This window comes from Monodon monoceros, unplaced genomic scaffold, assembly GCF_005190385.1.
Source record: "Monodon monoceros isolate NGI ecotype Baffin Bay Population unplaced genomic scaffold, NGI_Narwhal_1 Super_Scaffold_6, whole genome shotgun sequence".
In the NCBI taxonomy this organism is placed as follows: Eukaryota; Metazoa; Chordata; class Mammalia; order Artiodactyla; family Monodontidae; genus Monodon; species Monodon monoceros.
The window spans coordinates 22169893-22194190 of NW_021703783.1; the positions used below are offsets into that span (position 1 = coordinate 22169893).

A 24298-nucleotide genomic window follows, 5' to 3' on the forward strand; every position below is an offset into this window, starting at 1 on the left:
CAGTAAACTATGCCATATGTAGATGTGCTGTCACAGACTTTGTTGTTTCACCGATAGAGCCCAGGCAGAGTTGATATTAGCATAATTCCGACGGACCCTAGGATTTTCAGAATGGTAGATGGACATTAGCTTCCACTTAAAGTCACCAACTGCTTTAGCACCTAAAAAGAGAGTCAGTCTGTTATTTGAAGCTTTGAAGCCAGGCATTGACTTCTTCTCTCTAGCTATGAAAGTTGTATATGGCATCTTTTTCTAATAGAAAGCTCTTTCATCTACAGTGAAAATCTGTTGTTTCGTGTAGCCACCTTCATGAATCATCTGAGCTAGATCTTCTGGATAGCTTGCTGCAGCTTCTACATCAGCACTTGCTGCCTCTCCTTGCGCCGTTATGTTATAGAGAGGGCTTCTTTCCTTCAACCTCCGCTAACTTCAGACTGAAATTCTGCAGCTTCCTCACCTCTCTCAGCCTTCATAGAACTGAAGAGAGCTAGGGTCATGCTCTGGATGAGGCTTTGGCTTAAGGGAATGTTGTGGCTGGTTTGATCTTCTATCCAGACCACTGCAGCTTTCTCCATATCAGCAATAAAGCTGTTTCACTTTCTTATCATCATGTGTTCACTGGAGTAGCACTTTTAATTTCCTTTAGGAAGTTTTCCTTTGCATTCGCAACTTGGCTAACCGTTTGGCACAAGAGGCCTAGCTTTCAGCCTACCTCCGCTTTCAACATGCCTTCCTCACTGAGCTCATTTCTAGCTTTTGATTTAAAGTGAGAGATGTGCAACTCTTCTTTTCATGAACACTTAGAGGTCACTGTAGGGTTATTAACTGGCCTGATTCCAATATTGTTGTGTCTCAGGAAATAGGGACACCCAACGAGGAGAGAGAGACGGGGGAAAGGCCAGTCAGTGGAGCAATCAGAACACGCACAACATTTATCTGTTAAGTTCTCCATCTTATACGGATGCTGTTCATGGTGCCCCACAGCAACTGCAGTAGTAACATCAGAGATCACTGATCACAGATCATCATAACAAATATAACAATAATTAGAAAAGTTTTGAAATATTGCTAGAATTACCAAAGTGTTACACAGAAACATGAAGTGAGCAAATGCCGTTGGAAAAATGGCGCTGATAGACTTGCTCGACACTGGGGTGCCACAAACCTTCAATTTCTAAAAAAAATACAAAGCTACTGCTATCTGTGAAGCACGATAAAGTGAAGCAGATTAAAATGAGGTATGCCTGTGTGTGACTGCCATTGATGTTAATTTAATACGAATGTTTTTTTGTTTCACTTCTTCTGAATTTAGCCATATATCATCATTGTCAGTGCTAACACTTTTCTACTTTTCATTTAATTATTGTCATCATTTGACATGTATGGAAAAAGAATAAACCTGAACTGTACTCCCCACTTGTTGGGGTTCTCTTGCGCATGTGCCACCCCTTCTGTCTGTGCTCCGTGGCTGCAGTTCCCAATTAAAGTACCATGTACACACCTGTTCCCCAGAACCCCACCCAGTGTGTCCTCCAGAGCAGTGCTTCTCCAGCCATCTCTGGTGAAGGACTAGGTTTTTTGTTTTTTGTTTGTTTTTTTTTCTTATTCCAATCCATCATGGATTCTTTTTTGTAAAATTCAATTTTAAAATAATTGGGTTTGGCAGCAAAATTGTCATGTAATTGGATATCACAGCAAGGTCAAGTTGCTATAAAATTTTCTGAATGCTTATTCTCAATTTCTATACTTATCTCATAGTAGACCAATAACAGTTGGTGAACTAGCAGCAGTTCATAGGCCATTTTTTTTTTTTTTTTTTTTCCGGTACGCGGGTCTCTCACTGTTGTGGCCTCTCCCGTTGCGGAGCACAGGCTCTGGACGCGCAGGCCCAGCGGCCATGGCTCATGGGCCCAGCCGCTCTGCGGCATGTGGGATCTTCCCGGACCGGGGCATGAACCCGTGTCCCCTGCATCGGCAGGCGGACTCTCAACCACTGCGCCACCAGGGAAGCCCCATAGACCATGTTTTAAATAGCACCACTTTAGAGAAAGAAGTAATTTTCAGATGTTTTTGACCCAGTGTAAGATACACTTTCTTACATCATGATGCAGTCCATATGCATGCGTGTCCCTACAGACGCACACACACACACACACACACACACACGCATGCACGCATGCACGAGTGCGCATGTGTGCGCTGAAACAACTGGAATGTCAGCTCCCTAGAGGCAGAGTGATTTGCCTTTTTTGCTTGTCTTTTCCACTGTTCTGCCTCCAGGACCTGGCACATGGTAGGCCTTCAGTCAGTATTTGTTGCAGGCAGGTATATACATAAAACCAAATCAAAAGTTTCACAAATAATACTTTTATTTCTTGTGAGATGTTCTGATGTCTTCTATTTTATTAAAATAAATGTTGATTATAGTCTACTAAACTTTTTCACTACCTTTTAATCTTAGGGGTTTATAACATACTCCTTTAGAGGGTGCTTATATATAGACACCTTGCCCATTCCCTCCCTTTCAGAGCTTAGAGGAGCTGTTACCCAGCCCTGCCCTCCTTAGGGGTGCAATTCTGGGTCTCACATATCCCAGAACTGCTTATCTCTTAGCCAACGAAGACTAGGTTGGTAGCCCTGGGTGGGAAAATAGGAGAGAGATGAGTCCTCAGGTTATAAGACCTAAAAAGAAGAGGTTAGAGTAGGTTAGAAAAATTAGAAGTTGAAATCTGCTCAGGCCCCCTGATGCTTCTGCATCATATTGGGAACTAAGTTTGCAAACTCATAGGAGTAATAACATCATTCCAGAGTAGCACAATGAATTTGATTCACCAACCTCTTGAAGAGCATGAAAATTCATTTTATGAGATTGTAGCTAGCAAGGGTGATAGCAGTGATCAAATTTATCTTAAAAGTTAAGGTGAGAAGATAGGTTTCTGGCCTGTGCAGCTAAGAGGAAGCTCACACTATTTGCCAAAACAGGGAGTATAGGAGCAAGAATAGTTATGACAAGACAGTGTGCATGTTTGAGGAGCTCCCGGGGCATATGCATTTGTGCTGCAAGCATTTGATGTCCACCACATGAGACACTGGGGATGCAGAGATCAGAAATACAGTCTCTATTGTCAAGGAGCTCACAGCGCAGTCAAGGAGACAGATACTGTAAGATTAAGGGTCTCATGAAGTCATACTCAGGATGCTCCGGGAGGGCCCAAGGATGCCTGAGCTGTCTTGAAAGTGTGTGGATGGATGGAAAGGATGCCTGAGCTGTCTTGAAAGTATGTGTCCCCGGGCTTAGAAGGGGTGGTGCAAGGAGAGAAGTGACAACACAGAGGTAAGAGAGCAGGGTGTGTTCAGAGAAGGGTATGCTGTGCAGTGTGAGAGGCAGGCAGGGGTGGGTGTCCTGGGGGTGGTGTATAACTGGGACTAGAAGCATATGAGATAGGTGGTCCTGGTCAAAGTTGGTGGTCCTGGTCAGGGCATAATAGCTGTTTGATAAATACCTGTTGAATTGAGTGAGAGGCATCCTTGGGTTTTGGACTGAAATCTTACTTCTTGAGTGACCTTGGGCAAATCCATAATTTCGTGCAGTCATCATAATAGCTAATAATAGTAGTTAGAGGGAAATGGGCCATCCTTTCCATTTATCGCTAGATCTTCAGATTTACTGACATTTAATACACATCAGTTTTTCAAATAACAGCAACATCCTTTTATTCAAGAAGTAAAAGATCTTGGCTTATTGTGACGAACTTTAAAAATCAACTCCCTTTGTCACAGCGGTGACAAAGCGAGAGAGAGGCATGGACATATATACACTACCAGACGTAAGGTAGATAGCTAGTGGGAAGCAGCCGCATAGCACAGGGAGATCAGCTCGGTGCTCTGTGATCGCCTGGAGGGGTGGGATAGGGAGGGTGGGAGGGAGGGAGACGCAAGAGGGAAGAGATATGGGAACATATGTATATATATAACTGATTCATTTTGTTGTAAAGCAGAAACTAACACACCATTGTAAAGCAATTATACTCCAATAAAGATGTTAAAAAAAAAATCAACTCCCTTCTTGTTATCATTCCTACATAACAATAGCATAGAGCCAAAAGGTTCGTTTCCTTTTATTTTAGCCTATTTTCCTTGCTGCTTCATTTATTTGAATATTTAACCATCTTTTGTGGCTCTTCATTTCTGTGAGCAGAAGTAACTCTTTCTAATACACAGTCATTAACATGCCTTCTTTTATGCTCTGCCTTACATCTCTCTGTGAGAGGCTCTTCCATTTTCTGAGTGTATGTTTGTGTTTATGCAGGTGGTTAAAATAACAAGTACTTTCTTATTTGGTTTGTAAATATTTGTGAGCCCTTGGTATGCTTGAGGTTATGATAGAAAAATAAAATACTTAAGCCAATTATATCAGGGTCAAGGGTGTTTGCAAATCCTATTGTCTGAAGATATGGATGGAAAAGTTTAAATATTTTACTATGGAAAATCTCAAATATATAAAAATGTAGACAGAATAGTATAGTGTTACCCTATGTACTTATCACTCATCTCAACAGTTATCAAATCATGGCTAATCTTGTTTCATCTATATCTTTACTCTTATTCCCTTCTCCTTTATTATTTTAAAGCAAATTCCAGGTGTCATACCGTTTCATCCATTAATATTTTGCTCCTCTCTATTATTACATAAACATTAAAATAATTCCTTAATATTGTCAAATGCATGGTGTTCAAATTTCCAGTTATAGCATCAATATTATACTTATTTTTACAGCTTGACAAACTTTTTACATGTGTGTTGTGACATTAGATGTCACCCCTGCTGCCAACATCCCCACTCTTTTCAACACTTCCCCTGCCCCCTCGACCCCGATGTCTTACCATGTTGCCCTTTTCAGGTGATTCTGAATTAATTTTCTAGGGATGTTAGAGAAGACTGCAGGTGAAAGGATTTGGACTAATACAGTGTGGAGGAGGAAATACGTGATGACAGATACATAGCAGAGAACCAGAAAGCAAGGAGGATTGCATAAGAATATTAAAAAGTTCCAGACATAATGACTGAGTAGTTGAAGTTTAAAGGGAGAGATTTTTTTTCAGGTTAAAACCTGAATTGCTTCTTCAGAGCTGTTATTTTTAGATCAAAAGTAGAAGCAGGAGCTGGGGAGAGAAGCTGTGCCCTTGTTTCCCTTGGTAGGCAGTTCGCAACTCCTCTGGGTGGGGCTCGCTGTCCGGAGAGGAAAGAGGGCCTCTTGTGCTCTAGCACAGTGACCGAGAGCGTGTCAGAATCCCGTGGCAGCTCGTACAAACCCTGCCTCTAGACTTTCTGACTCAGTGGATCTTGGCCCAAGGACTTACATCTGAGCCAGCTCACAGGGGATGCTGAGGCTGCTGCGGATCAGGCCCCACACCTTGAGCACCACTCCACAGTCCTTCCTACTCCAATTTTCAAGACATTGCTTTGCTAAGATTGTATCGCTGCCTACATGGGAAGTCATCTCATAATGATTGACATCCCTAGTGAGCATCTTGGGGGGAAAATTGGTGAGAGATCTCTGGGTAATTTATATGAAACTGTTTTGTTTTCATAATGACCAAGTAATAACTCGATGCTCCACCAGCCTAGCTGAACGTGTGTAAATGTTCTTTCACTGAAGGGATTTCAACTTTTAAGCCTCTTAGTATCCATCTCTGAGCATGGAATTCGAAGTTCTTTTTCAAACTTAAAACATTTTACCTAAGGAAAGCTGAGAAAGTTAGGACAAATGTCATTCTCACCAAAGTTTAGAAACAGACTTTCTAATTTTCTTACAACCTTCCTTCCTTCCTCCCTCCATCCCTCCCTTCCTTCCTTCTTTCCCTCCTTTCCTTCCCTTCCTTCCAGAGAGACTGGGCAGCAGGCCTGACCTGAAACATCAGTTAGTCAGCAACCCTGTAAAAAGTATGGTTTTCTGCCAATGCTTCAGCCACCACACCCATTGCTGAAACATTCCCTGGTATTTTACCTTATTCAAATCTGCTCTAAATGGATCCTGGCCAAGCTTGAAATATATCCAAAATATGCTTTTACATTTTTTTTTTAAAACCCATACTATAAAATATGAATGTTACCTCCAGGAGACTGCTTTTCCAAGGCTTTTCTTAACTTCTTTTTCTTAAACCATCCGAATAGGAAACCACTAAACTGAGGACTCTTGCAAGCAGAGCTGATGTCTGAAACAAATCAGGGGTTTCTCCAGTTTGAACTACAATCTTGCAAACCCCATTCCTTTGTTGTTGTTGGTAGTTGTATTTTCTGGTGCCTTTTCCTTCAGCAAGCCATTGTAGCTATTTACAATCCAGAAGTAAATCTGGTATCGTGTGAGAATTATCGGATGATAAAGTTTTTACTTCCTAAATGGTTTTGACCACCTAAAAGATGAAATTGCAATCAGTAGCTTTCTGGGTAAGCAAAGAATTAGAACAAAAGAAACTGGTTATTCTGAGTTTTATTTTGGATCTTAGGTGCATATAATTGGGTTATTCATTATCCTTTATTCATGATATATTATCATTATAAGGCCATGCATAGCCTACTTATATTCATCCATTTTTTAATTTGGTTCCTTCAAAAATATTGTTTTATTTCTAACAACCGTTTTGAATCCTAATTTTTAAAATTTGAGGTGAAACATACAGTGAAATGAACACATCTTAAATGTATTTGATGAGTTTTGATAAATGTATAAACTTGTATAACCAACACCTCCATCAGGATATTGAACAGAAAGTCCCCAGTATCTCCTTCAATCATTCACCGCTTCCTGCAAGTAATTCCTACTTTCTGTCACCATAGTTTACCTATTTTTGGATTTCACATGAAAGGAATCACATAGTACGTAGTCATTTATGCCTGACTTCTTTGGTTCAACATAATGTTATATGTATCAGTCTTTTTCATTGTGGAGTACTCTTCCATTGTATTAGAGTAATATTCCATTGTGTCGATATTAAGTATGTGAGAATGCGCAGGGGAATCTTCCTCTCAGAAATGTTTCTGCGGATATAGGAAAATCTTTATAGAGCATGGGATTTTCTGAACCCTTTTATTTAGCCTTTAAAAATACTTTGACCCAGGCATGAAAATTGACATTGCCTTATTAACACAGATGCTCACGAAGTGAGGCTGCCTCTAAAGTAGCTTAAGCCATGGGCAAGTCAGACTTTTAATAAATATGGAAGCTCTATTCTTAGCATTAGTGCTTTACCACTTCAGGTTGCTGTTCTTACTCTTCTATATAGTCCTTTAATGCCCATTTCGAATTTATTGAGACTTATTTTGTGGCCTTGTATACATGCATGGCCTGTCCTGGTGAATATAACAAGTGGATTGAAAAGAATGTATGTTCTGCATTTGGATTTTTTTTTAATATTTGTTTATTTATTTAGCTGCGTTGGGTCTTAGTTGCAGTGCACGGGCTTCTCTCTAGTTGTGGCTTGCAGGCTCTAGAGCGTGGGCTTAGTTGCCCTGCGGCATGTGGAATCTTAGTTCCCCAACCAGGGATCGAACCCACGTCCCCTGCATTGGAAGGTGGATTCTTAACCACTGGACCACTGGGGAAGTCCCTGCATTTGGATGTTTTGTTCTATAAATTCAATTAGGTCAAGACAATTGATAGTGTTGCTAACATCTGTATTATTTCCTGAATTTTTTCCTGCCTTGTCTGTCATCCTGAAAGAAGGTTGAAAAGGAGGAACAAATGAAAGATGGGACAAACAGGAAAACAATGGCAGGGCAGTAGACTTAAATCCAACCATATCAACAATTACGTTAAATATAAATGGACAGAATTTGTGTAATTCTCCCTTAATTGTGTCAGATTTTGCCTCATGTCATTTGAAGCTCTGTTATTAGTTGTAAAAACATTTGTGATTGTTAGGGCTTCCTGATGAATTGACTCTTATCATTATAAAATACCCCTCTTTCTTTCTAGTAATACTTCTTGATTGGAAGTCATTTTTCTTATATTAATATAGCCACTCCTCCTTTCCCAGGCTTACTGTGTCTTTGGATTTAACCAGTCTGACAATCTCTGACTTTTATTAATGTTTATTCCATTTATATTTAATGTAATGATAAATTATATGATTGAGTTTATCTACCATTTGCCATTTGATTTCTTTTTCTCCCGTCTCTTCATTGTTCCACCTTTACTGCCTTCTTTTGGATTAAATGAGGATTTTATTAGTAGCCTATTTCATCAACTCAATTGGCTTTTTACTTTGTCTTTTTATTTTATAGTTTTAATGGATTATATTATATATTCTTATCACAGCCTGCTATGAATTAGTATTAAACACCTTTGTGCATAAGGTAAGAACTTTACCCCCTTTTATCCACCGAGCCATTAAGACTGTGATTTTTTTCATAAGCCCTAACCACTCTGCATCATGTGGACGGGGGAGTGCCCACAAGTGAAAAGATGTATAAATGTGAATATCACTCATTATGGTTCCCTTTACTCAAGAGCTGAATTCCTCATAGTTTCTACCTGCTTTTGGTCACTCTCCAATTTCTTTAAAATTGTTTTATATGTCATCCAGTGTTTTGTATTGCTATTTGTGGGACAGTAAGTCCAATACAATCTATTCCACTATTATCAGAACTGGAATTCCCATTTTGTCATTTTTAATAGTGTAATAATAACTTTTGAGTCCATCCCTAATTCAAAAACTTGACAGTAACCTTCATTTAACTTTGCAACCCTTTTTCCCATTCTGTCCCTCTACGTCCCTGGCTTAAGGCAGCCATCATCCTGAATTGTGTACTGTCGTTCCCTCTTTTCTTTTTGTATAGTTATATTGAATCTATATGTATTGCTAATATATGTGTGTGTATTTATATATTTGTATTTAATTGTTTTTAACTTTATAAAAAGTCTTGCTGAATTAACCAGAGACTTACTTTTTTATTTGCCTTTATATTGCATAGATTTGTCCAAACTACACTTGCATTGTTTTAGTTTATTTTGAAAACTGTATGCAGTTACATTGTGTAAATATACCAGTTTATTCATCTCCTCTCACATTGATGGACATTTGGGTTGTTTTCACGTTTTTGTCCTTGTGACAAGTCCTACTGTGAACATTTGTGTATTGCTCATGGTTATATACCTTGGGGTAAATATTGCTAGATTGAAAATGAATGTAAATGTTTAATTTTAGCCCATTTTACATTCCCATTACCATTCTGTAAGAGATTCTGTGCATTCACCTCCTTTTACAGTACTTGGTGCTCTCCAATCTTTCTGCCAGCTGACTGGGTGTACAATGGTATCACATAGTTATCTTAAATTTCTTGACTATTAATAACATTAAACATCTCTTGATATTTTTATTGGCTGAAAGTGCTTCCTCTTCTGTTATATGTCTGTTCGTGACTTCACCTCTCCCATTTTTTTAATCAATTTGTAAGAATTCTACACTTGGAATACCACTGAGCTACCACCTATATTTAACTAATTTTAATTTATTAAAGAAGTCTTTGAGTCTGTCATTCTTCCTGACCACCCTGTTTAATTTGCAAACCTCTCCAAATTCCTGACCCTCTGATCTCCTGAGGATAACTGCTCGATTTTTCTCCTTTAGCACCTACCACCTTTGCCATATTACATACATATTTATTAATTGTGTTTCCTGTCTGTCTTGTCCTTACTGTTACATGTAGGCTGCTATGTGATAAGCATAGAGATTGAGAGTAAGCATTTATAAACTTTTATAACACTTTAATGTTGTTGTCGTATTTTATTATATTAAACAAAGACTTGGTCTCTAACAAACTGGAAATTTTTTAAAAAATTGGTTCTTCACCACCATTTTGAAAAGCATGGCCTAAGTTCTCATATCTCCACGTCATAGAATTTGAAAGGTACATTTAACAGAATAGAGAAGAAATAGATAATTACCTGTCTTTCTTGGAAAAGTGTTCCTGCTCTACACAAATTATAGTTGCCAACAAAGACGAATATTTGTTTTTCTAAGTTAGTGAGGTGATGAGAGCTTTTCTAAAGTGAGCATTATTTTATTTTATCAGCATTCCCCATGTTTATAGCTGAGCCTGGCATGTGTCTGTCTCTCTCATATATATATATATATATATATATATATATATATATATATATATATAGTATCTATCTAGGTACTATCTAGAGCTCTTTGAAGTTCATCTTTTAAAATGAAAGGGAATGTAAGCCACTTAATGATATAAAATTCAAGGACCATACACTCTTTGGCTTAATCCTTTGTGTTCTCAATTTTCATGCTTTGAGGTTTCCACCCTGAAGCGTGATCATTAAATCTGTGCCCCAGCTCTCTGGACTGTGCACTAGCTAAATGTGCAAGTAGATTTTTGAGAGCTCCTAGGTTCATAACCTAGCTTATTAACCCCCTGATTCCTGGGTGCCTGTAAATGCGTGCCTTGGGTATTTTTATGCTGTAGTATTTCTACATAAAATGGTAGTGATATTTTATACCTTCTGAAGGGAGTGAAGTTCTGGGAAATTCTTAGATGAAATCTATGAATACTATAAAATCAAAGTAAGATTTCACAGTGATTAAAGGGCATTTTATTAGAGTGAATGCACAGTAGAGAACTGATCTAAGCAGCTGTTTATCAGAGCTGTAAATATGTTTGCAAAAATAAAGCGGTAAGACCTGGTTACTTGGAAACAGAGGGCAAAGGTTTCTTTTAAGCAACATATCCTTTATTTCCCAGGTGTTTTCTACACCACAGTATCTGCAAAGTAGCAAGAGCCTTACTTAGGCCTGTTGGGAGAATTTATGTGGGTGCTTAGCTGGTACCTGAAATGTATTAATTAATATTGAAAATCACATAATTTACCTTTTTCCTGTTAATGACCAAATTTTTCTCATTTTATTTTTAAACTGGTAAAAGAGTGAGTAGATTGTGACACAATTTCAGCCTAAACCTATCTGTGAGATAGGATCAGAGAAACAAAAATTTAATATTATAGTGGAAATCAGACAGACCTAGTTTAAAAACTGGTTTTTGTAAACTGGTTTTTGTTATACTTACTTGCTGTCTTTTCAGGCGAAGATCAACAAACATCTTTGATCTAATTTATAAAATGAAGAGGAATTTATGCATTTTATAGGGTTCCTCTCATGATAAAGAATTGTGGATAATTTATATTAATGTGTCGGAACCACTGTAGGCACTCAGTACATGATAGCTATTGTTACGTTGCAAAATACCAGTAGATGTGTATGTGCTTATTATATATGTTCCTGAACCATTTTCTTAGACAGATCTTACGGTAATTCCCTATTGCGGAAAAAAAAAAAAAATTAAAGTCAAAATTGAGAGAGCAGAGATTAGGTGGGGCTGATGCAGAAAGAACAAGTCTTATCTATGTAGCATCCCTCATGGCCCTGAGCAGAGTTCCACAGCCACCTCTGATGACCTCACAGAGACCCAGAGCTCTACAGAGTACAGCACGGAAACCATCCTACTGGAGTTTAAACACCGTGGGTGCAAGAACTGTATTGTACTTATTTTATTAACTGATCAGTTATAGCATGTGGTCCTGCAGTACAGTAGGCAGATGAATGGTCATAGTTTGTTAAATGATTCATTTAATTCAGCTCTAATACTTCACAAATTCTCTGTATTTGACTGCTAGGTGGAGTTATAATTTGATGTTGAATTATCAAACCTGCCAGGAAGCATGTGTCATTTAAGGATGTAATGATAACATCATTATTTTTTGAGATCTAGGTTGGAATTTGCCCTTGACAAATAGCAAAATGATGAGTGATGCAAGTGACATGTTGGCTGCGGCGTTGGAGCAGATGGACGGTATTATAGCAGGTAATCTGCATCCTCTAAAAGACGCAATCATGACGTTTACTTTGCTCTCTTGACTTTTTTATTACAACTCTTTTATTACCTCTCCACTTTCATATTTTCATTTATTGTCTCTCTCCAATGCCTTTAGGTTCCCCATGGTTTCATCTTTGTCCCTCTTCTCCAATTTTTGCCAGAATTATTCTTAAATTTTATTTTAAAATGTCAAAAATTCTAGTACCATCCTGGGCTTCTAATCCAGGATAAAGGTGATTCTCGTCCAGATAATCTGTGGACTGCACTTGGAGGGATACTGCTCTACCCAGCATCCAGGAGTGTTTTGATCTTTTCCCTTGAATTCCACATTCACTTTTCCACCAGTGACTCTCACATCTATTTATTTTTCCAATTCTTTGATATTCTTCAGGTCCCTATCTCTACCAGCCAACCAGGTACTCCCCTGAAATGTCCTGTAGACACATCAGTGTCATCATTTAAAACATTAAGCTCATTATGTGTATAACTGATTCGCTTTGCCGTACACCTGAAACTAACCCAACATTGTAAATCAACTATACTCCAATAAAAAAACAAACAACAACAAAAAAACCCATTGAGCTCATTATCTTTCCTCAGAAGCCCCTCTAGTTGTCTTTGTCTCGGCTAATTTCATAGTCCTCCATCGTACAGTTTCCTAAAACAGAAGTTTAAGTCATGCTAGACACTTCCCACATGTTCCCCCACTTAGTTAATCAAATTCTATCAATTCTACCTCCTACCAAATTCTCCCATTCCCTCCTCTCTAAAATCTGTCTTGTCTGTGCTACCATTGTCTTGCTTTATCTAAATAACCCTCTCACTTGATGTCCCTGACACTCTTGCTTTCCTGCTCTAGTCCATCCTTTTCCAGACCACCAGAATCTTTTTTCCAAAATGCCAATCTGATCATCTTCTTTTTAAAAAATCTTCAGCAATTCTCTATTATAGAAGCTGAGCAAAAGCAGTCGACTATCATCTCCTTGTTTTCTCATCATAACTGAGGGGACTGACTAGTGGATGAGCCCTTTTCACTCCCTCGCAGTCCCCCAGGAGTGGTGGCTACCTAAGGTCTCATGTCATATTTTGTGTTTTGTCTCAAGAGGAGGACTTTCATGTGTTTAGGAACCAATTACAACGAGGAGATGTCTGAATGGGCTTCGGGTGGGCTTGTCTTGCACACACCTGGTGGTCGGGGTCAGGGTACAGTTGGTCTCTACCGGCTACCAGGGTCAGGATATAGCTGTCCTGGCCCCAGCTCCTTCGCTTTTCTGGTCACAAATTGGACTCTACTCTGCTTCGGTGGTTTGAAGAAATCAAAGGTATTTTCCTCTTCAGAAGGTTCTTCTCGTCAGGGGAGTGTCATGTGGGGTCTGACCTCCTTTGTTATACTTCTATGTCCTGGAGACCCAACTTCAATTGGACCTCTTTTGTAGATTAGACCACACCTTGAGTACTGTATTCGATTCTTAGAATATTATTTTCAAAGTGTCATTGGCAAACGAAAACTTACCTAGAGAAGGTAAGCGTGAAGGTGAAGAGTTTAACAAACTAAGGAACTGGTTATGTTTAACCTAGAAAAGTGTATTCTTGCTCAGGGCATAATATTGGGTTGGCCAAAATGTTCCTTCAGTTTTTAAGTAAAAATAAAAGACACATTTTTCATTTTCACCAAGAACTTTATTGAACAGCATATTCACCCTTCTGTTCCACTACCTTCTGCCATTTTTCAGGCAACTCCATAACTCCGTCTTCACAAAACTTTTAATCTTTTTGAGCAAAGAACGGTTCCAGGTGCCTTTTACAGTCTGCCAGGGAATTGAAATTTTTTCCGTTAAGAGAATTTTGTAAAGATCAAAATAAATGGAAATCTGAAGGTGCAATGTCTGGTGAATACAGCAGATGAATCAGAACTTCCCAGCCAAGCTGTAACAGTTTTTGCCTGGTCGTCAAAGAAACATGCGGTCTTGCGTTATCCTAATGGAAGATCATGCGTTTTCTGTTGACTGATTCCGGAAGCTTTTCGTCGAGTGCTGCTTTCAGTTGGTCTAATTGGAGCAGTACTTGTTGGAATTAATTGTTTGGTTTTCCGGAGGGAGCTCATAATAGAGGACTCCCTTCCAATCCCACCGTATACACAATATCACCTTCTTTGGATGAAGACCGGCCTTTGGTGTTGGTTGGTGCTGGTTCATTTCGCTTGCCCCACGATCTCTTCTGTTCCACATTATTGTACAGTATCCACTTTTCATCGCCCGTCACAATATGTTTCAAAAATGGAACGTTTCCCTTATGTTTAAGTAGAGAATCGCATGTGGAAATATGGTAAAGAAGGGTTTTTTTGCTTAACTTATGTGGAACCCAAACATCAAAGCAGTTCACATAACCAGGCTGGTGCAAATGATTTTCAATGCTTGGTTTGGATATTCTGAGTATGTCGGCTGTCTCCCACGTGGTATAACGTTGGTTGTTCTCAATTAATGTCTCGATTTGATCACTGTCAACTTCAACTGGTCTGCCCGACCGTGGAGCATCGTCCAGCAAGAAATCTCCAGCATGAAACTTCGGAAACCACTTTTGACACCTTCTGATAGTCACGGCACCTTCTCCATACACTGCACAAATCTTTTTTTTTGCGTTTCAGTTGCGTTTTTACCTTTCTCGAAATAATAAAGCATAATATGCAGAAAATGTTACTTTTTTCCTTCCATCTTCAATGGCTACACAAAAGTTCACTAATTTTGATGTTTTTATTCAATGCACGCTGATATGACAGCTGTCACATGCAATCTAACAAAATTGTTTCGAAGTTAAAGACAACTAAGCGCTATTAGAGCCATCGTACAGAAAACCCGAACGAACTTTTTGGCCAACCAAATGTATGCTTTTATTTTTTTAATTAAAAATTTTTTTTTATGTTTTAACTTCCTTTTAAAAAATTGAGATACAGTTGATTTGCAGTGTTAGTTTCAGGTGTACAGCAAAGTGATTCAGTTATACATATATATATTCTTTTTTCAGATTCATTTTCATTACAATTATTACAGGATATTGAATATAGTTCCCCGTGCTATACAGTAGGTCCTTGTTGTTTATCTGTTTTATATGATATATGCTTTTAAATAGTTGAAGGACTATTCAACCATTTACTCTGTCACAGTTTCAGAAAATATAACAACTAGAACCGATTCTAGGCTCTTACCAGAGGTTACGTGTAACCTTACACTTTTAGTGAACCTCTAGTCAAGGAGAGTGGTATTTCTGGAACAGTAGTTGAGGGATTACATTTTACATATTCCACTAGATTGGTGTATTTGTTCCTCAGCCCTGGCAGGGCTTCAGGACCGACATTAGAGTTATTAAGAAAATCCAGATTCCCCAGCTCCCACCTCAGACTGAGTCAGTCAAAGCTTTGTGGGTAGGACCTGGATTTATATTTTGAAATTGCCATCAGTATTTCTCCAGCTGAGGTAAGAGGGAGAGGAGGAGAACTGACTACAAACATTTGGGGAATTTTTCTGAATACGTACCTCTCCCCTCTCCCCACCTTGTTTTGTGATGGAGACTGAACAGAGCAGAGGGTTACCATGGGCTCGTGTGTTTTTTAATGATATCATCAGATGATCCTAGTACTTAAAACTGCTGGAATAGGACATTATAGTCTGTCTGGGTTTTGATGCTTTTCTGTTCTTCCTTCCTCTTGACATACTCTCCTCTATTTTTTCTGAGCTCTCATCTCAACTTTACAGGGTTTCCTGAGGGGGTTGGTTGAGACAGTTATGTGGCTCCATTAGCGTTTACCACTGTGCATATCAGTGGTCACCATCAACACAATTTGGTAGATGTTTGGTTCAAATCTTGTGGTCCAGTATTAGGAATATCAATGGAATGAACCAGCTGAAAGAGAATTCCTTTCCCCATTGTGAGAACTGGCCAACTGGAGAGAGAACTTACACATTGGCTCACAAGTTTCATCAGTCGTAAGACCTTCAGATTTGTGAGGTGATGGCCTAAAATCATAACTGTTGAAATTTAAGTAGAAAGCTAGTATGTATATTTGATGGTATGTATATCTGATAGACCAGAAGATAAAAATCAAAGAGATGAAGCGGTGTATATGGGTGCTTTCAGAATGGGCTGTGGGTCAGTTGTATGGATTTAAGTAGTAGAATGTTTTCTCTAATAAGTAATAGAAAACAAAAAGGGCTGTAAAACTACGTTTTCAAGCTGGTGTTATCAAGAGCATTTGATAGTAGGCTGCAAACAAGATCGTGGGGGGGAATGTTTATACACACATGCACATGCATATACAAATGTACACATGTAAGTTATTGCAGTTCTTCAGAGATTAAATTCTGATCAGTTAACTGGGAGCTGGCCCTCTTACCTTTGAAATTATGCTATGCAATTTCCACCTCAATGTGCAACTTATTTACAGGGCATTTAGAGTTTATGGTTTCTAAAATTTGTATTTTGGGGAATACATGGCTCCACCCAAACTGATCTGCTACCTTATCTTAGCCCTTGTTTCCTTGAGGTCAGCACATCTTACCCCAAAGCCTACCATACTCTTACTACTCCACACAGCTGGCCCCCCTGTTAGATATTTGATCATTGGTATTTATCATCAATTGCATGGTTTTTATTATTTCACCAAATGACTATGCCTTGGAGAGGTTTACGTGATTGAATTCTCTTTTCCCTGTTCCTTGTTTGGTCATTCCTCACTGTGACTAGACTTGCTTGCCACCTTCAGCTTTGGTATATTATCCAACATAAATTGCTCTCTCCATGATTTTCTTTTTTTTTTTAAACCTAGGTTCTAAGGCCCTGGAATATTCCAACGGGATTTTTGATTGCCAGTCTCCCACCTCTCCGTTCATGGGAAGCTTGCGAGCTCTGCACCTTGTGGAAGACCTGCGCGGGTTGTTAGAGATGATGGAAGCGGATGAGAAGGAAGGCTTGAGGTGCCAGATCCCAGACTCCACGGCGGAAACGCTCATCGAGTGGCTGCAGAGTCAAATGGTAGATGTCTGCTTGTTACAGGTCCCGCACGGTGAACCTTCTGTTGCTTATTCCAAAATTTAGAACGTAGAATAGCTGATCAGAACAGGAAAAAACAGTCATAGGGCAATAGGTTTGCCCTGATTTTATCCCTTAAGAGATACTGATTCCCTTTTGACCCTAAGGATAGTTTTTTTTTATATATATATAATTTATTCTTGGCTGCGTTGGGCCTTCGTTACTGGGTGCGGGCTTTCTCTAGCTGCGGCGAGCGGGGGCTACTCTTTGTTGCGGTGCGCGGGCTTCTACCTGTGGTGGCTTCTTTTGTTGCGGAGCACGGGCTCTAGGCGCGCAGGCTCAGTAGCTGTGGCTCGCGGGCTCTAGAGTGCAGGCTCAGTAGTTGTGGCGCACAGGCTCAGTTGCTCTGCGGCATGTGGGATCTTCCTGGACTAGGGCTCAAACCCCTGTCACCTGCATTGGCAGGCGGATTCTTAACCACTGTGCCACCAGGGAAGTCCCAGAATAGTTTTTTTTAAAGTGCTGTTAGTATACATTTCATGAATGCCAGCTGGTCACCTGATTTTACCCATAAAAGTGGACTAGCTTTTCAATTGTGCTTGAATGACCTGCTGTGGCTTAAAACCAAATAGTCCTGTGAGGGAAAGAACAGTTGCACTTAATAGATGCTTTCCTGGTAGTACTGGGAAGTTTACTCTAAAAGGACCCTGTAGCAATTCAAAATAAGGAGTGCAGTGAACAGATACTTCTAATAACAAGGGAGGTTGGTAGCAGTAGTTGATGTCAAGTGCCATCTAGTGGTCGTGGCAGTCATTTCAGTTCCAGTGCATGAGTCAAGCTGTGGATTGGGCTTTAAATGGTGTTCTTATTCACTGAACAATGAGCCTCTTTCTAGGCATCCGGCAGATCTGCCCTTTCCCGGGACATAGTGGTAAATACCGTGGTTTTAGTATGTGTTAAACACGTAAAATCTAGAGAATATCACAAAAATATTCAGAAGAGAAAGTAGAAAAGGTGTTTATTTTGTAAGTATTTAAACGATATTCAATTTTTAGGAAGATGCATGAATAAGCCTAGAAGTTAATTGTATCAATATTTATATAAAAGGTAATGAAAATTGTATGAAAGAATCAAGATCTGTTTTTGGTCTGTGGTGGAAATGTAAGGTGTTCGCTTTGGGAACCTTAATAGTACATCCTACGACTAAAGCATTTTCATGTGATGTGACACAAATAGCGGTGTTCCCACCCAGTCCCGTGCTGGACCTTCTTACCTTTCCGGCCAATATATTGTACCTTCCCATTTCAAGCGCAAACAGTACGATCCATCTTTTAGTGGTGGTGCAGCTATGCAACCTTGATAGTTAGAGATAGTTTACTTTTTATAATACACAGTGCCTCATTATTGTACTTTATAATTGCTCTGCAAGTTTCTCCTCTAGAGATTTAAGTATCCAGGTTTGCTGATTTCTTTGGAGAATTGCTTCATGCTCTGAAGCCAGACATTTCCTAGCATATTCCTTAGGCTATTTCTACTTCCTCTCTCACCCCTTCTTTACTCCATGTTTTCCTGACCGTTCAGCACGTAATAGGAAAGGAACTTATGCTGGTAGAGGAACCCATTCCCAGCCAGCATCGAGGCAGCCAATGGCAGCCATAGCTTGAGAGTACTGTGGTTGAATTTTTCACTTGTGTCCAAAACATTTCCATTAATATGTGCTCAACCTGTTCTGTTACAGTATTTCTGGAAAAGATTGAAAGTGGTGATGATGGTATCTGAACCTAAATCATGTCATTCATACCTTTTCCAGAAACTTCCAGTGATAGTCACAGCTCACTGAGAGAAGCCAAAGTACTTGCTGGATTGCAAGGGCTTTAGGACTTACTCCTCACTGCTTTCTGACCTAGTGTCTCATTGCACTTCCCCTCTTTCACTCCACTTCAGGCACATGGGATTTCTCACTGATTCTACAACATGCTGGGGAAACTGGCCTCAGGGCCTTTGCACTGGCTGTTCACTCTGCCTGGAAAGTGCTTTCCTCGGATATCTGTATGGCTAGCTTTCTTGCATTCTCCTTTAAAAGTTGTGCTCTCAGTGAGGCCTTTCCTGGCCACCCTATCTAAAATTTCACTTATTTATTCTTCGTAGTATATCTCCCTGCTTTATTTTTTTCTAAAACTCACCACTTTCTTATGCAATATGTATTTGCCATATTTATGTGTATTTTCTATCTCTCCAACTGGAATGGAAGCATCATGAATCAAAGATTTTTGCCTATGTTTAAAACAAACCAAAAGTGTATCGATGTTGCCTAGAACAATGCTTGGCACTTAGTAGGTGGTCAGTAATTATATTTGTGATGAATGATGCTCCATGAATGATAAAATGGCATATACATTTGGATGAACTGAGGTTATTTATTGTGTTAAATTTATTCTTTGGATGCATAATGGCTTGTTAACTTGTGTTTTGGGTTGCTCTCTATCTTAATATTTGACATTTTAAAGTTAAGTAGCCACAAAATGACAAATACTTTACATACCTTACAAAGATTCAGTTTTCATCCAAAAAATGACAATAAAAAACTAGATGTGAGTCCAGAGAGGTAAGTTTTTGGAGGGTTAAACTTATTTATATTTGTCCAACTGATTTATAGCTGTCCCCTCACGTGGACCCCAATCCTTCCAAGTTACATGTATTTTCTCAAGCATGTAGAAAATGAAAAAATAAAAGAAGAAAGATGGCAAAGGGCAAAGCCCAAAGCAAGAAGGGGAGAATGGGAATGAGTGTTTGGAATAATGAAGGCATAGGTGTGACATGAATAGTCAGAGCTTACCCTGTAGCAGACTTTAATTTTAGATCCGATAGGTAGAGGGTCTTAAGGCTTGCAATTTAATGATTTGCTGATAGGATAGCTTTCTCCCATTTTAATATGTCAGAAGTTGTGATGTGTCTTACGATCTTAAAAGAGGTATCTATTATACACGTTTTAGCTGGGATTGTTTCTTTCTTTAAATAATAAGGTACCTAGAGTAGTCAAATAAATTCATGGAGACAGAAAATAGAATAGTGGTTGCCATGGGCTGGGGTAGGGAGGAATGAGAAGTTAATATTTAATGGGTACACAGCTTCAGTTTTGCAAGATGAAAAGAGTTCTGCAGATGGATGGTGACGATGATTGCACAACAATGTGAATGCACTTAATGCCACTGAACTGTCTACGTAAACATGGTTAAATTTGTAAATTTTTTTTTTTTTTTTTTTTTTTGCGGTACGCGGGCCTCTCACTGTCGTGGCCCCTCCCGTTGCGGAGCACAGGGCTCCAGATGCGCAGGCCCAGCGGCCATGGCCCACGGGCCCAGCCGCTTCATGGCATGTGGGATCCTCCCGGACCGGGACACGAACCCGTGGCCCCTGCATCAGCAGGTGGACTCTCAACCACTGCGCCACCAGGGAAGCCCCAAAATTGTAAATTTTTATGCGTGCTTTACTCTAATCAAAAATTTTAAAATTAATAATTTGATAAAATTTAATGGCATCTTAGAATTGGAGGAACACAGAATCCTACGAATTGTATTGTACATGGGATAATCATCAAAATAACGAATAAAGGAGATCCTGTCGTAAAAAAGCCGTGAATGATAAAGAAGGCAGGGCTGTAAATTGGCAGTTACAAATGCTGGCTCCGGAGACAGCAGACTTGAACTTTATTTTTATTTTTATTTTTTAATTTTTTTTGCGGTACGCAGGCCTCTCACTGTTGTGGCCTCTCCCGTTGCGGAGCACAGGCTCCGGACGCGCAGGCTCAGCGGCCATGGCTCACGGGCCCAGCCGCTCAGCGGCATGTGGGATCTTCCCGGACCGGGGCACGAACCCGTGTCCCCTGCATCGGCAGGCAGACTCTCAACCACTGTGCCACCAGGGAAGCCCCGGACTTGAACTTTAAATGTTGGCTCTGACTCTTAGAAGCTTGTAGGATTTGGGGAAATTTTCTTAAGCTGTTTGTCTCAGTTTCCTCATCTGTAAAATGGGAGTGATGGTTTCTGCCACACAGGGTTATGAGGATCCCACAAGCTAATGTATGTTGAGTGTTTGTCGGTGAGCCTGGTGGAGGGTTAGTCAAAAAGGTAATACTGAAGAGTGGATTGTAGAGAGCAAGGGAAACGTTTAACAGGACCCTCTGCAATGAGGGAAAGAAAGGGTTGAGTCCAGTTACAAGGGAGGTTAGGTTACAAATTATTTCTACAGTTTACTTCTTTGATAAAAGAGTATAGATATTTCCCAGACAATGGGGAAGCTTCCACAACATTTTAGAAAAATTTATTAATGATACTAGTTACGTAATTAAGATTTCATTCATGTTTAATGATGGCCAACTTGGGAGTCCATGTACTTGACTGACTGATGCTAATCTACTCATTAGTGCAACTGGGCATGTGAATTTCTAACCCTTATTTTACCCAAGCCAGGAAGATCCCCTGGTTTCCTGTAGGGTGCAGGTTATTCCTTCACTGCTGATTTCTGCTGCCTGTTCAATTGTTTCATATGATCAGAAGCTGGATAAGAAAAAAGAAAATAGTAACACTAGTAGCTTGTTAGAGTGAAGGGTATTAAATCTACAAGAATGAATTTGTTTTAATCAGGTAGCTATACCTATAGCCTTCTAGGAATGAATAAGTTTCTTTTAGGACTTGGAAGTCTGTCTCCTGTGGTTAAAAAAAAAATCAATTGAATACAACATAGTTGTTCAATAACTGAGGTATAATTCTCTGTTTTGATTGTGAAATGTTGTGTGTTAACACAAATATTAATAATGGAGAATTATGTGCTTCATCCAGCTCAGAGTTTAAGAGAGCAAATAGAAAAATATGTCTGACTGTTTGAGCCAAACAAGTAGTTTTTGTTTACTTTCGAGCTAACTCGATGAATTGCCCTAGAACATTCTTACAATGCTTTTTCCAGTAGATGGAGCTGAGGTTCATGACCTTCACCAGATCCTGAAATCCCAAAGTGTCTGATCATTTGGCATTTTTAATTATGAAGCAGTCTCAAAATCACCAGAAATTACAAAAAGACAGTTTTCAACAAAGTGAATGAAAATACTGATGGTAAAAACTGCAAGTCAGGCACCATAAGCCATGAGATAAGTAGCATATAAAATGGGGGAAATGAAGTGTTCGTGACTGGCTCCTGACCTGTTAACTCATTCTAATGCATTTCTACCTTTTCTCTATGTTAAAAAAAAAGATAATATTAATCTTAAGTGTACCTCGTTTAAATGTTTCTGTAAAAATAACAATACTCAGAATTTATTTAAAGAGTTCAGACACGGGGTATGTTCTCTCCAGGGCTGCTGGCTGTTCTTCCCGAGTCCCTGACCCTCAGCCACAGAATCCATCCCCATCCCACTCATCCCCTGATCCCTGCTGCTCTCTGGCCAGCTCCTCTTTTCCTGTGTGCCTCCAGGGAATGTTTTTTCAAGCCTTGGCAAACAAGGTGCATCCTAAGATTGTATCCCGTATGTGGCCACAATTATCTGAGTTATGCCACGTCTCACGGGGACATCCTGGTTGAAGCTAAACCTGTTTTTCCCTTAGGCTTCTGGAAAACTCACATGGAAAGGGTCCACAGAAACAGGAAAGCAAATGGACCAAGTCAGCAGAATTCTCCATCAAGAGAGGCCAGTGCTGTGTGAACAGTGAGAGAGGCGCTTTCAGTGGAATCCCAGGCTACCAGTAGTTGTTGGGATTGAATAAAAAGATTCCTCTATTCTTTTATGAAAGTGAGTTAAGAAAGAAAAATAGCGACAGCATTTTTTCTTGATCTCAAGTTCCCCTTCCCAAAGTAGAAGAGGTTCTTTCGCTAGCTCTGCATCCTGTCACATAGCTAGATTTTAATAAATATGAATCAAGGGTGAATGAATGAATATGGTGCACTCCTAGAATAGGAGCTGGGCCTTAGTTTCTACGGGACCTTCTGTTCTCCATCCTTCTGGGACTCAGGGGACTTTGGAGTATACCTGTGACCGGGATAATGTTGCAGCCTCATCGTGTACCCCCTCCCTGCTACAGAAGCTTCAGGAGCATGGTGATGTGTGTGAAAATAAGGCGAGGAGGGGGTACAGCCCATCTTCTCTCCTCAAGAAAAGTGTCTAAAAGAACTCTTTAGGAGACACTAAAGCAGTCTAACCTCACCCTGTATTGGCTGTGGATGCACGAATGAGGGAGGTGCTGGCATGCCCTAGCTGTGTAACAGGATAGCCATTGTATCTTGGCAATTAATATTTTAATTTGGCACAAATACTCCACGGGAAGCTCTCTCACTGTATTTCTAATAAGACTGGCAGATGAAAGCTCTTGGCGTCTGCTGCTCTCCCCAGCATTTCAGATGTACTTACATTTTTGGAGTAATGCACCTCAGAGGCTGGCCTACTGCTGTGCTTTCTCTCGCTCCAGAGCACTGTTTAGTTAAGAACATACTTTCTGTCTCTGGGAAACAAGCACCGTGAAAATTAAAACCCAGAAAAACAAAACCTCAAAGCCATAGTCTAATTTTGACCACATCTGTAATCTTGACTTGGAAAGTACAGAATATATTCAGGCTCATTCTTAGTTTCAGTCTTTGATGTACTTTCTGACAACATTGAATAAACTGATGTCTTTCTAGGAGAGGGTCATGATTGGGCTTTTGGGATGGGATGAAATGTGTGTGAGGTTTATGTCCCCTCTTGGTTTTCTTTCTGAGCAGAGATGCTGAGATTTTGGAATAAAGAGAGGGCTTCCTGAAGACGTTGTTTTTCTGAACTGCAATAGAAATTTAGGAAGGAAAAATAAGTGGGCTGTTTGCAAGCCTGACCCAGAGTCAGAGGTACTATAGTACACAGGTGCACTGGCCGGCTGGAGGGGATGCTCCACTGGCCCCAAATGGTAGCGGTGTTGCCCTGAGGTGATTGTTTACAGCACAAAGGTAGGCCTCCCCACCCTAATTACACCACATGAAGTGCGAGGACAGGGCAGCAGAGCACCGCCTCTGCCTGGTGGCTTGATTTCCAACGTTATTGGTGTAGTGCTCTTTGACTCTTAGGACAAAAGAGTATGAGATGCTTTATTGCGGTGTTGGGCCGAAATGAAATATGACTGTGACGTTTGTGGCTGACAGATTCAAGTCTTATCTCACTCTCTCCTCTTCCCCAGTCTCTCCTAGGAGAGCAGGCAATAAATGTTTGCATGCGGTGGTACAGATATAATACTGTGATTAGGACATGAAAGACCCTGTATTAGATATGTCTTTTGGTAGCTAAAGATAACATTTAATTAAAGGAGCTTGAGTGAACTGCACATTCCCTTTTCTTTCTTTCTTTCTTTCTTTCTTTCTTTCTTTCTTTCTTTCTTT

General features: G+C 39.8%; 1 protein-coding gene across 9 annotated transcripts in view; it reads left to right on the forward strand.

Annotated features, from left to right (window-relative positions):
• Positions 1-24298, forward strand: part of PPFIBP1 (PPFIA binding protein 1) — a 177522-nt gene that overhangs the window by 98146 nt on the left and 55078 nt on the right. For 7 of the 9 annotated variants that reach the window (XM_029205895.1, XM_029205900.1, XM_029205898.1 and 4 more), the window contains exons 3-4: positions 11774-11872; positions 16704-16909. In XM_029205895.1, coding sequence (XP_029061728.1) covers positions 11809-11872; positions 16704-16909 — 270 coding nt within the window. In that variant the 5' untranslated portion in view covers positions 11774-11808. Of the gene's footprint in view, positions 1-10887; positions 11873-16703; positions 16910-24298 lie in introns of those variants that run through there. The other 2 variants (XM_029205896.1, XM_029205897.1) reach the window with 2 other exon arrangements.